The sequence below is a fragment of the Carassius auratus genome, chromosome 49 (assembly GCF_003368295.1).
Source record: "Carassius auratus strain Wakin chromosome 49, ASM336829v1, whole genome shotgun sequence".
Classification (NCBI taxonomy): domain Eukaryota; kingdom Metazoa; phylum Chordata; class Actinopteri; order Cypriniformes; family Cyprinidae; genus Carassius; species Carassius auratus.
The window spans coordinates 4,536,482-4,550,622 of record NC_039291.1 but is presented as its reverse complement, the minus strand read 5'-3'; the positions used below and the strand labels follow the sequence as shown (position 1 = coordinate 4,550,622).

The 14,141-nt window shown below is 35.9% G+C and overlaps 2 protein-coding genes across 2 annotated transcripts in view; both read left to right on the top strand.

The window, feature by feature from the left end:
* LOC113066064 (zinc finger BED domain-containing protein 4-like) overlaps positions 1–2,307 on the top strand; it is a 3,835-nt gene extending 1,528 nt beyond the window's left edge. Inside the window, exons 1-2 of the mRNA XM_026237668.1 lie at positions 1–99; positions 833–2,307. The exon at positions 1–99 is cut by the window's left edge and continues 1,528 nt beyond it. Coding sequence (XP_026093453.1) covers positions 1–99; positions 833–1,594 — 861 coding nt within the window. The 3' untranslated portion in view covers positions 1,595–2,307. The remainder of the gene's footprint in view (positions 100–832) is intronic.
* LOC113066062 (serine/threonine-protein kinase PRP4 homolog) overlaps positions 1–14,141 on the top strand; it is a 116,903-nt gene that overhangs the window by 56,786 nt on the left and 45,976 nt on the right. The window contains exon 5 of the mRNA XM_026237666.1: positions 14,041–14,122. Within this exon, the coding sequence (XP_026093451.1) occupies positions 14,041–14,122 (82 nt within the window). The remainder of the gene's footprint in view (positions 1–14,040; positions 14,123–14,141) is intronic.

The window sequence follows — 14,141 nt, the reverse complement described above, 5'->3', positions numbered from 1 at the left end:
CGAAATTTGGTGACTGCATTCGCCCACAGCTGGTCGAGAAAGAAAAAACTTCATGAAGAGCAAGAGGCCTTAAACCTACCAACGCACAGTTTGATACTGGTGAGTTGAAATAATTTAGGTAGCGATAGTTATTATTTATATATTATAATTGTAGCCTATATATAATTGTATAGTATACTTTTATATTATATTTTCGGATTTATATCGCTCTGTTCTGAATGCCGGTGATAATGACGTTATAAACCAAAACAGTCACTTATGTCATATCTTGGTAAATCCTTTTTTTCTTTTTACCTGCCGGAAGAAGATCTCTGAAAATATGACTAGCTATAAAATCAATTTAATTAATATTATCAGGTTATGTCAATTTCTCAAAGCAATATGATATGATTTGTGTGCGCTTGAGCCATCGTGTATTTTGTCCATATTTTAACTGTTTATGCAAAAAATATTTAAATGATCCAGAATCTTTATGGTCACAAAAATGAAAGGAAGCAAAGACTTGTGCCACATTTTTTTTTTCTTTTGGTTTTGTTAATATGTCAATAACTAGGCCTAAGTAGCCACATTTTGTTTCCTGTCGGCCTATAATAAATATTTATTTAATTTGTTTTATGATATGTAAAACTAAACCACTGAAAAAATATTGAAAACAATTTTGGAATTTTTAAAGGGGTCACATTCACATAGCCTACATTTATCCAACGTAATTTAACAGTGAATTTGTCAGTTAAGGTTGAGCGTCGGCTGTCTGTTTGAAAATGTACAGGAACAACATCTAGCACTATAATATATCATAATTTTGTATTCTCTTATTCATCCGTGCCAGCAGGATTGTCCCACACGATGGGGAAGCAAACAAAAAATGATAGAGAGAGTACTGGAGCAAGCCCATGCAATTAAAAGAGCGCTGGATGACGGAAAGCACCAACACCTGAATCTGACATGGCAGGACATTGCAGTGCTCGAGTCGATAAACGCAGCACTTAAACCAGTTGCGGAATTTACCGAGATCTTATCGAACGAGAAGATTGTTACTGCATCATCAGTTAAACCTGTGCTGAGACTGCTGACATGTGATCTCCTCGACCCTTCTCCTGAAAACAGCGAGTTAACAAAAAACCTAAATACAAAGATGATCGCTATCTTGGAGGACAAATACAAAGATCTAGAAGGGCAAAAAATGCTAGCAAAAGCAGCTACGTTGGATCCTAGATACAGGAATAATTTCGAAGAGGAAGACGTTACAGAAGAACTCATCGAAGAAATAATGCATGAAGATCAGCCAGAAAACACTCAAACTGAGGAGTCACTGAATGCAGGGGAAGGAACCAGCGCAGCACCTGCTGCCAAGAAAATGAATCTCGCACAGCTACTCGGCAAAAGAAAAGCGAAGGCCACAATTCTTCCAAAGAGAGCGCGTGCCGGTGAGGAGCTGACGCGCTATTTGCAGGAAGAGACTATCGACTTGCTTGGTGGCGCAACAATGCGTCCAGATATCCTCTCTTGGCTACGATTGCAAAAAAATATCTGTGCATTTGCGCGACAAGCACGCCTTCTGAATGCATATTTAGCACTGCTGGAAACATTGTAACCCCAATTAGGTCTTCACTTAAACCGGAAAAAGTCAACATGCTAGTTTTTCTGGCAAAGAATTTAAAATCATATAAAACCAAGGTGGATTTAAACCTGCTTTAATAGTTGGTATATAAGCTTTTTTTTCTCTTAGCATCTCACTTATTGTAGCTAGTTTTATTATCAGTTCTTCTTATTATTCATTACTATTAATATTGTAACTGATTACGTCTTTATTATTTATCATTCAAAAGGCTGCAGCCGCATTTAGCCTATCGCAAGACTTTTGTTAGGCCCACTGTTACTGTTTGAGAAGATCTTCAATATTTAAAGTTTAATTATTGTTGTGTTATAAGCAGTACATTGTGTTATTTGATATTTTTATATTTGTACGGATGTTTTTGCATCATTTCTTTGTTTTTGTAATTTCTTAATTTTTATATAAAATGTATTTTAACTTATGTACTTTCGGTACAGATGCGTTATTTGCTTGTGGATTTTTTTGGCATTTTTGTCAGGGTCGATATTGTTGTCCCCACTTTTTTTTTTTTTAAAGTAGCCTAAGCCTAATTCAAATAACTTGCGGAAAGCATATATTAAAGGAAAACCATGATCATCTTCACTCTTCAAAATCTAATTAATACAAGCAACAAACTTGAGCTGACCAGAACATACGCTCTAAAACAGTAAAAACAGTTATTAATATGATCATGAACACAAGTGTTTGCGCTAGTATATTTTTACGTATATATATATATATATATATATATATATATATATATATATATATACATATACATATACATATACATACAACCGCAACACCGGCGGTTGTGGTTGACTTACCACCGCGGTAGGAAAAAATTGCCACCGTCACAGCCCTAAATGTTATAGTTCTCTTATTAATGTTCACGCTCTTCCACTGATAAACATGGTATTAGCTTTGTGGCTAATCTAATATAGCAATGCATTAGCGGCTGGAAGTGATGTTACAGAATATTTGTGAATATAAGTGATAATGATAGGACCCTTAGCTAGAACTACCACACCGTTTTTATACACGGTGTATGAACTAAATCATTTCACATGACAAACGACAGAATCACCGTCAAAACAGTACAGTACATCTCCGTGGCTTGGCTGATCGCTTTCTTCTATAGTGGATTTCTGGCACTGTTTCCAACTGTGGAGTTGCAGAGCTCCCTATGGTGGGCAAACTATGCAACACTCATAACATGAGTGAAGCATGAGACTCTGTTTCTCATGTTTGCCGATGCCGATTTAAAAGCTCATATCAGCCGATAATATCAGTCGGGCTCTTATATATATATATATATATATATATATATATATATATATATATATATATATATATATATATATATATATATAATATGTGTGTGTATGTGTGTGTGTATATATGTATATGTATGTATATATATTAGGGGTGTCACGATTTCGATTTTAAATCGAAATCGATCGAAATTAAGTCACAGTCTCAAACTTCGAATTAAAAAATGGAATCGTCGATGCTGCCACGCCCCCATGTTGTATGACGGCAAATCAGTGACAAAAATAACCGAGCATACAACTGATGCTGGCGCGCGCGCTATGGCTTCCGCGAGAGGAAAACTGAATCGGATGCGAAGAAACAGGAGCCCGCGAGATCATTTCAAACTCTCGCGCAATACAAGCCCTCGCGCACGCATGCTCATTCCCCACATCCTCGCGCTCGATCATCTCACCTCTGCTCGCGCGAACAATTTTATTTAGTCAGTCGTGTGGCGGGGCTTGCTGTTTTTGTTGTTATCTCAAATGTCATTGGTTATTCCCCTTTTCCTAAAGTCAGTTTTCGACGCCTGTTAGAAAATGATTAATAATTCACTTGACTTGACCCATGACTTCATCAGTGGACCAGATACATGCGAGTAATCATTTCTTTTGCTTGTTTAATTAATTTTTGTCTTTAATGTAATTTAATGCATTGTTTATAGAGTAGATCTTTTGTAGATACTTGATTAACTGGAATTCTTCTGATTACTAGTGATTGCAGTCTTGTAATAAGAGATACACATTTTACAGACTGTAATGATGCACACACACACACACACACACACACACACATACATATATACATATATATATATATATATATATATATATATATATATATATATATATATATATATATATATATATATATAGTATCTTTATATATATAGTGTTTAACAAGTGTTTTATCTTTAATCTTTTAAATAGATACATCGTAATATTTGAAGGTTAGTTTAGTCATTTTTTATTGTTTTTGTTTGTTTTGTTGTGAACTTGAATGTCATCTTTTGTGAAGAAGACTGCACTTACAAAAGAGAAACTGGATGGCAGTTTATTTTAAGTTTTCAATTGACTAAAGATATAAGTTATTGTTACATTATGTTGTTAAAAGTTTTAAATTTGACAATGTGGTGTGGTACATTGCAAACAAAGGTCAGATATTATATTGCATAAAAGTCTAGTTTGAAAAATGACAATCTGTGCTTTAAAAAGAATAAATGTAAAAATCGAGAATCGAATCGAACCATGAGCTTAGAATCGAAAATGCAATCGAATCGAGGATTTGGAGAATCGTGACACCCCTAATAAATATATATATATATATATACATATGTATGTATATATATGTATGTGTGTGTATATATTAGGGATGCACCGAAATGAAAATTCTTGGCCGAAACCGAAAAAGAGAAAACCAAGGCCGAAAACCGAAATACCGAAAGAAATTATGCCAATTATTAGTACCATTGTATTTATTGCTATGACCGTGTACTAAGTTTACTAAAATTAAGACATTGCAATTGCATAAATTAATATTAAAGTTTCAAAGATAATTACAATTACATAACTTATTTAAAAAAAAAAAAAAAAAACATAAAAATACATAATTACAAATGATGCAAATATTTATTAAGCACATTGCAACAATGCACAGTATAAAATAAAATTAAAAAAAAAAAATGTATCCCACTCGTGTATATTTAATAATAATGTACAGGCCTACTGGCCTGCAGAAAGGTTTTAAAATGAACAGTTATCTCATAAAAACAAAGTGCATTTAGGTGAAGTGCATTTGAAATTTTTCTATGTAGGACTAGAAAGTGCATTACTTCTCCAGTTGGCAAGACTGTTATCACTTCTGGGGATGGGGACTTCAGACAGATAACCATCTAGCTGTTGAGCAGTTGAGCTTGTCATCTGCCTGACATTTGAGAAATATTTGAGAGAGTGTATTTAAATAGGGCCAGGGCATAAATGAACATTTTTATCAAATTAAAGCAGAAATCTATCAGAAAATCTAGCATAAATATGGCTACAATCTGATATTATGTATGTATATATGTTTGTGTGTGTGTGTGTGTGTATATATAGTAGCCTAAGAACAAAATAGCCAACGTATTATTATTATTTGAGGCACTTTCTTGCAGAATTCCACTGAACATATCAGACAACGAGGGTGCATTCCCCTCATCTGGTGCAGAGACCAGTCTTTTTTTTCTAGATGAGAAAAAAATGAGTCTTTTTTTTTTCTCCTGCGCATGGCGCTTCTCCGCATACAGCGCAGGTTCTCCACATCCAGCGCGGCCTGGATCATTTCTCGTGCGCACTGCCTTATTTCCGCATCCAAGTAATGGTCTTTATAACGCGGATCAAGCACATTCGCGATGAAGTGAAGGATCCGAAAAGATCTCAGTGAGACGTGTGCTAACAGACTCTATAAGACTGTACTTTTCTTTGTTTTCACTTCGTGGTCCGTCTTAATCTCTTTGTTAGGAGACGCTTTAGTGCTGCGAATAAAGGTGTAAGAAGAGAGATAATGTTCTCACTGGTGTGAAGTGAATATCGTGTGGAGCTCGTGGTCTGCGCTATGCAGGTGCACGTGCAGGTCGCGGTTTCTGTTTTCGTCATCACAACATTTCGGCCGTGTTGTTTCGGTGATAAAAGTCTATCGGCCGAAAACCGAAAAGGCCATTTTCGGCCGAAAATTTTCGGTGGCCGAAATTTCGGTGCATCCCTAGTGTGTGTGTGTGTGTGTGTGTGTGTGTGTGTGTATATATATATATATATATATATATATATATATATATATATATATATATATATATATATAATGTGTGTGTGTATGTATATGTATGTATATATATATATATATATATATATATATATATATATATATATATGTATATGTATATATATATATATATATATATGTATATGTATATATATATATGTATATATATATGTATATGTGTATATATATATATATATGTATATATGTATATATATATATGTGTATATGTATGTATATGTAAAAAAAAAAAAAAAAAAACAATGACTGTTGTAACAGTGCGTAAATCAGACCTTTCTGTAACGCTAACGTTAATAAGCTTAAACGAAAATAACAAAATAATTGTGTAGCGGAGTATTTTTTGTACACAGTGCCGCGAACTGTCAATAACTCCTGTACACGTGCATCACTGTCCTCCTCGCAGCTGCAGCAACTTGCGCTCTCTCTCTTCATCAAGCTTTAAAACAAAAAGGGGACAAATTGTTATTTTTTTTTTACGCGTTAAATATTTCAAATTAATCGAATGCGTTAACGCGCTAATTTTGACAGCACTAATATATATATATATATATATATATATATATATATATATATATATATATATATATATATTTATATATATATATATATATTTATGTGTATATATATAATATGTATGTATATATGTATGTATATATATATATATATATATATGTGTGTGTGTGTGTGTCTGGATGGGACTTTAACGCGTTAATTGAGATTAATTAATTACACAAAAAATAACGCATTAACTAAGATTAATTAATTACAGAAAAAAATTTCCCGCATTTTTAATAACTTATTTTTGCACCGCGGAACGTTTCTCACAGGATGAGTTTCGGCGGGACCGATTATACTGAAGCACCAACTAGCGTTCGCATATCACTGCAGCAGCACATCGAGTCTCAAGTATCACCTCAACACAAAACATATAGCAGCTAGCGTGGACTTTACACTTTATGTTGAACTATGTATTATTTTGTTGGTGCAACAGTTTATGTTGAACTCTTTATTGTTTTGGCCAAGGTTATTGAGAGTTGGACTTAGTATGTTATGGCCTCTGAAGCAACAGAGATGTTTTCTAATAGTCAGTGTTTCCAATGTTCTGAATGTAATTGACAGTATTGTGTTTTACTTAAAAAACACTTTACAGAAGGTTCCAGCACCTATGAGCTTCCTGAATTTCTGAAATGTACTATTTCTAAATTATTTCTAAATATGCTATTGCTACACTTCATGGCAAAGATTGCACTGGTCTGCTAGACTTGGTTGAACAAAAATAAACAATATTTTTTTGCTTAAGCTTATGTATTCAGTCATTATTCAATGGTATACTATAAATCCATGTGAAAAAAATTACTTCTCACTGTTCTCAGGTCAAATATTTATCTGCGATTAAAATGCGATTAATTTCGATTAATTAATTACAAAGCCTCTAATTAATTAGATTAATTTTTTTAATCGAGTCCCGGCCCTAATATATATATACATACATAAATATACATACATATATACATATATGTATATATATGTATATGTGTGTGTATATATGTATATATATATATATATATGTATATGTGTGTGTGTGTGTATCTATGCATGTATGTGATTTTCTATATTTAGAAGAATAAAAAGTGTTTTTTATTTCAGCTACCATATTTTCCGGACTTTAAGTCAGACTTTTTTTTTCATAGTTTGGCTAGTCCTGCGACTTATAGTCAGGTGTGAATTATTTATCAAAATTAATTTGACATGAACAGACATCCCAAACTGCAACAATCGCCCCCCAAACCCCCACAAAAGGAAGGAAATACATCTCAGCTGTAGTCACCTTCTCAGTGAGACTGGGAGAACTGAATGGGAGAACTGAGATATATTGGAGCAGTCTTCCCTGCGCTTAGCCTCCCTAACATGTTGTGGTCCCTAAAAGATATAGCATGAAATATTATTTCTATAAGCTATAGGCCTATGTAATTATTAGAGTTGGGTCCGAGTCCACCTTTGTCGAGTACGAGTCAAGACCAAGTCCACAAACATCGAGTCCGAGTCCAAAAGGGGCCGAGTTGGACTCAAGTCCGAGTTCTTAAAGGCCGAGTCCGAGTCGAGTCCGCCCGAGTCAAGAAAGTAATTAAATTAAAAAAAGAGTATAAATTGGTATTGTACATTTTTACATTCTATTAATATTTTAACCTTTCAACCCATTAAACCAATGGCAATATAAAAATGTAATAAAAAAAATACCACTGTTACATCTAGTCATTGCCATTGAACATTTTTATTTTGTCAACCTAACTAGTTTCCTATCAAAAAAGTTTTCAAAGGTTTTATTGTATTACAAGTGCATGAAAATACAAATGAACCTATTTTATTATTGTATCACACTATATTGTGATGACATTTCAGTTATTTAATGCCTCTCCCCCACATTTGACAGAGGTAAAGTGCAGCCAATGAGGAGATCCTTAATGATGGCATTATGAATTTCTTGTTGTCTTGGAGAACTTGCATCATAAAGTTGCATTGCTTGTTTGGTCAGTTCTGGTCTTGCAAATCCTGCAATGCTGAGCTGTGCAGCATCTGTTGGTTGCTGCTGCTGTCTTTGGTACTCGGTTGCATCGGTTTTCGGATCACCAGTACATTGAACCGAAAACCGTTTCTTTCAGAGGCGTCCGATTTGAGAACCGATGAACTGATGATACTGCGCATGCGTGTAATTTTTCAAGTATTTTGTTAAACATCGGAAAGTGTGATAAAACTATAAAAAAAAAAAAAATATATATATATATTTATACATATATATATGTACGTTTTTTTTTTTTTTTTTTTTTTAAGATCGGGGCTACATGTTTCTAATCTGTATATTGTAGATTATGTATGGGCCAAAGGGGTTTTCAGGGAAGTTAGACAATAATTAAGACTCTAAAGACATGTTTAATATGAATAAGGGATGATTTATGAAATATCTGTACTGTATTTATAGTTAATGATGACAGATTCACAAACTGAGTTTGTAGTAAACAGAACATGAACACGAGTAGAGCAGCTGATGATACTGAACTGCAGCACGTGCCGGTGTCCTGACATTTTATCCTACCCTGTCAGATTTTCCTACCTGGGTTTTGAGCGATTCGCGTTCTCGAGTCAAGAACCGGTTGTATCAGCTTTCAGATCATCAGTAAACTGAACCGAAAACCGTTTCTTTCGGACGCGTCCGATTCGAGAACCGAGGAGCTGATGATACTGCGCATTCGTGATTCAGCATGAAGCCGAATGACTCACAGCGCGTCTGAACCGAACTGATTCTTTTGGTGATTGATTCTGAACTGATTGTGTGCTAATGTAATGAGTGCGGGTAAACCGAGGGCTTGAATGAACGGCACTCTGACGAAACGTAAGTTCATTTAATAACAAATAAATCGCAATGGATTATGTATCCGGTGAACTGTTTTTTTTTCAACCGGTTTATTGAATCAAACCGTCCGAAAGAACCGGTTCGCGGAAAAGAATCGAACTTTCCATCACTAATCCACACTGATATCCAGTGAGTGGTGCGTGTGTTTCGTCTGCAAGCAGGAGACTTCTGCCTGCCGGTGTGGTGCAGTAAAATGACAGAAGGGGAGACATTCATTAATTTATCATTTCAATTTTATGCTGGTTTTATTGTTACACGTGACGCGGACTCGACTGTACTCGGAATATTTTCCGAGTCCAAAATGTTCAAGTCCGAGTACAAATTCACCCGAGTGCGTGACAAGTCCGAGTTCATTCAAAATTGGACTCGAGTCCGGACTCGAGTCCGAGTCCAAGTTCGAGTACCCCAACTCTAGTAATTATTCATTAATTATGTTTAAATATGTAGATTACTTTTACTATTTATATAATCTGCTTATACAATTTATGTTAACTGCTTTTATTTATTTTCCATTGCAACTTTAAACAGGTCTAAAGAGTTTGTTGTTTTCATGTAGCCTTGGCAACTAGCCTGAATAATAGGCAGATTAAATTAAACTTGTCAACTCACCTCAACATGCCTTTTGCAATCATTTAACCCGCCATGGTCAATGCTTGAGCAAGACTGTCATTGTTTTACATCTATAAGACAGGGGTACACTTTCGTGTAGTCTGCCGTAAAATGTGTTGTATACTTTTTTTTTTTTTTTGTGGCACTCTCCCTCTGCCATGGTGCTCCTGTTTCTAGATAGACATAACTGATTAATTTTGTTCAGGAGACGAGATAAAAGCCCGCCCACACTGACAATTGAGTGGTTGATTTGCAGAAACAGGCCAATCTGGATGCTCTCTGTCTGACATGCGCTTCGCACACATGCACATTAGCACACACACGCAAGGTCTCTCGCTCCCTCTCCCTCTCTGCCGTGCGCACGCTACACGGTTTGAAACACAGTATCTGTTTTGCATGCACGCTTTTGCTCGCTCGGTCTAGATTCCAGGAGATTTTAACTAATTTGCGGGTCTCAGGGAGCCGCTTTCAATATGCGGGAGACTCCCAGAACTTCCGGGAGACTTGGGATGTCTGCATGAACCAAAGGGAACTACACTAACCTTTTCCACTGGTGGCATGTGCGCTACTAACCTTTTCAGTTACTGGTGCAAAACATGATTTGGTCACACAAATTATTTATAGTAAGCCGCTCTGGATAATAATGAACAATAGTGAAACTGTATTGCATACAGATGTGCGTTTTATTCTACTTGCCATCTTTTAAACCACATTCCTTCTTGTTTTATTTCTTACAGTACACACAGTGCATTGCTCCATCTTGGTAACTTAACCCAGGGCCGTAGCTGGGGTTAGAGGGGCCCTGGTGCAGGTTGTACAGTGAAACTTGTCTGATATTGTTTAATTTGTACTGTATGTTCATTCTATTTATTTATTTGTGCTATTTACCCAATGGTTACTTTTCAAGTGTGTAGGTGTCCAGAAACTAATTTAAAATAGCACTGCATAGTCTTCACTGTAAAATAAAACACATAGTCAGACATCAGTTTATTTACTATGGTTTAGAAATTGGTAATAAAATATGACAAGAACTCAGTTAAACTTTGTCAGAAAAAATTCCTCTTGATAATGTCAGATAACTTTGATAGAATGATATATTTGATAGATATGTAATGGAATCAAACAAAACTTCAGACAACACTCGATCTCAATTTCACTGGTAGTATACAGTTTGAAAAATATCTGGGTATAATATTTCACAGATCACTGTATTTTGCTATAATGATACACATCCGATTTCTTTCTCAACTCTTTACTTTCACTTAAGACAAAACCACAGACTTTTTCGAATAAACTTTCCAAGACGGGTATTTTGACATTTTGTATGTATTTGTCGGTACAAAATAAGAAGACTTTGAGACGCATCTCTTTGTGCGGCCCTGCGTGTGCCCTGAACAACAGAACACTGCGGTGCTGAATTGAGCGCTTTCGCATTTTGTTCGGTTGATTTAAACTCCGATTTCGGTGTTCGTTCAGGTGCAGGATGACGCGAACGTCCTGAAGGAGCGCTCTGTTAGGTGTTGCTGTCTGTGAGACGCGGCTCTCTCGTGGCACTGAACACGGCGCACGAGTAACCAGCTAACGTTACTTAGTTCAGCTTGACCGCATCTTGTGTTTGAATGCTTCAAACTCTTTTGAATGTTTAAACTGGCCTTTAAAAACGTGTGAGTCGGAGGGCTGAAGCCAACTTGATGTGTTGAATGCTGAGAGAATGTTATAAAACGTATTCTTCCGCAAGATTGCGTTCTATGCTGCTCAGTGCTCCTGTAGCCTACACTGAGCAGCATAGAGCCCCCTCTCGTGGCTGGAGACTTGATTCTTGGTTCTAAATAAATGTGACTTATAGTCCAGTGCGACTTATGATGTTGTTGTTGTTTTTTTTTCTCATCATGACGTATTTTTGGACTGATGTGACTTATACTCAGATGAGACTTCTAGTCGAAAAAATACGGAAGTTAAATTTACAGGCTACCAAAATCTCAAGAGTACCTGGGATTCTTAAATTTTGCGAGCCCTGATTTGAGGCAGTTAATTATAAGTGTCATTTAGCCAGTCTGTTCTCTGTCATGGATCTCCTGTATTGTTTGTGATAGTGGTTACTGATTGTAACGGTACTTACGCTTTGTACACTATTTTTAAAATTTTTATTAAAAAAAATGTATTTTTACCGTGTTTTAAAAGAAAAAAAGAATGCAATTTGGAATTATTGGAATTACTATTAGGAACAACATTTGAGAGTAGGGTTTTTATTTTTTTACTCAAGTTTTCATAATGTAGACAAGGGCGAGTGCATATCTAAAGTCTTAGGTGTTTATTTAGCCTCTAATTGATACCCTGCGATAAATCTGTACAATAGATGTGGTAAACATGCGTACGGGTCGATATTTTATTGATTTATGCTTATTGGTCCTAAATGACAACAATCTATCACTGCAATTAAAATTGAGCTTATATATGTGTGTGTGTGTGTGTGTGTGTGTGTGTGTGTGTGTGTATATATGTATGTATATGTGTGTGTAAGCTGAAAATGACTAAAACTAGACTAAAACAGGACAAGTTGACTAAATGAAATAAAGCTAAAAGTTGCATTTGACACAGGACTCAAACTAATGCAATGGTGTGTTCACACCAAACGCAAAGCGGATATCCGCATCACGTTACTCAGGTTTTTTGTAAATTACTACAATTGCTTGTTTATACCTGTTTTTTTGGTAGTCCAAAATAAGGCGGAAAGCCTGAATTTCACCGTCTTATCCGGGAACTGCACATGGACAGCCACATCTAGTGCTGATTGGCTTTTCAATTTGTGTGGAAGTGATTTGTGTTGCCCGGCACGCATTTGTCTCTATTCACTTCTTTGCTTTGACTTTTCAATCTACTCATGTGAATAATTAAATTTGCTTTTTGTGTGAACACACCATAAGACTAAACAAAAATAGCTGACAATTATACTACACTGGACCACAAGATTAGTATTGAAAATAGGTTGTAAATTAACAGCATTTGCTTATTGTGCAGAATATTGTCCAAAATGCATTTTCTACAGTATGTCACTTTTAAAGGAAATCAGTATGTTACTGTCAGAATTTGGCCTTTTTTTTTGTTTTTTGTTTTTACAGCAATTTTTTACATTGTATACCTTGGTAAGCCTAATGCTGTGTTCACACCAAACGCAAATAGAGCGTCTGGCGTGAATGATTTCAATGTCAAATCAATGCAAAGGCGCGTTTACGCGCGTCTGTAGGTCTCGTGGTGCAAATGGGTCGTGTAGTTCGCGCGAATAGAGTGCATTGCGCGAAACGCGTGTTAATCGCGAATGGTGTTTTTTGTGCATTTAGTGTTTGATGCGAATTCGCGTCTGCCGCCCGAGTTGAAAAATGTGAACTTTGGCGTCGGTTCGCACCGCGTTAACCAATCAGGAGCCTGCTACGAGTCACTCATTCCTCCGGTTGTGCAGGAATACCCTTCTCCACTCATTCAACAAGGAGGAACGACTGATGATGTCAGTGAGCAGTCAACCGGAGGCTCCGGAGCTATATGACAAAAGTTCATATTTCTATAGAGACAGGAATAAAAAGGAGCTATATATATATATATATATAAAACACATTAATAGATAAATTGAATAAAGGCCAAAGATAAGAAACGTTTCATTTTACCCCAAACAAATTATATTTTATCTTGAACCACTAAAGAGATATCCAAGCCAGCGGCAAATGTCAGAAGATCTAGCCGAGTTGAGGCTGCTCTCGGCGGATACATGATGACGGAGCTCCCGCTGATCGCATGGAGCTCATCTCCGAGATCGGCGAAACACATTTTTTAAATAGACGCTGTCATTATAAATAAACCGCATATTTGAGTTTAAAACAACTACATTCTCGCCTGAATTACATTTCATGACACAATAACAGTAATATTTTTTAAATTATCCAAATAAAAATGGCGGTTGAAAATGCTGCGTGAACTCAGCTGGCAGAAGCACCACCATGATGCGAATTTGCATCTGTTGTGAAGTTAATTCCACGCACGAATGAAGCGAATTACTCTCGCAAATGAAGCGAATGATCTCAAAATGGTCAAGCGGCAAACTAGACGCGTTAGATGCGAATTTGACGCTCTATTCGCGTTTGGTGTGAACACAGCATAAGAGACTTTTTAAAATTTATTGACATTCAAAAGTTTGGGGACTGTAAGACTTTGTGTTTAATGGTAAAATATAATTTAACGCACTTATCTTGTCATAGAAGTGATTGAGTCTTTTGAATTTTTTTGACTGATGTCAAACCTTAATGAATATGTTTAGGCTAGAGGACTTTGATGCAGAAGAGGAGGATGAAGAGGCTCTGATTGAGCAACGACGACAACAGCGGCTTGCCATTGTGCAGGTAACACAATTTAGCACAA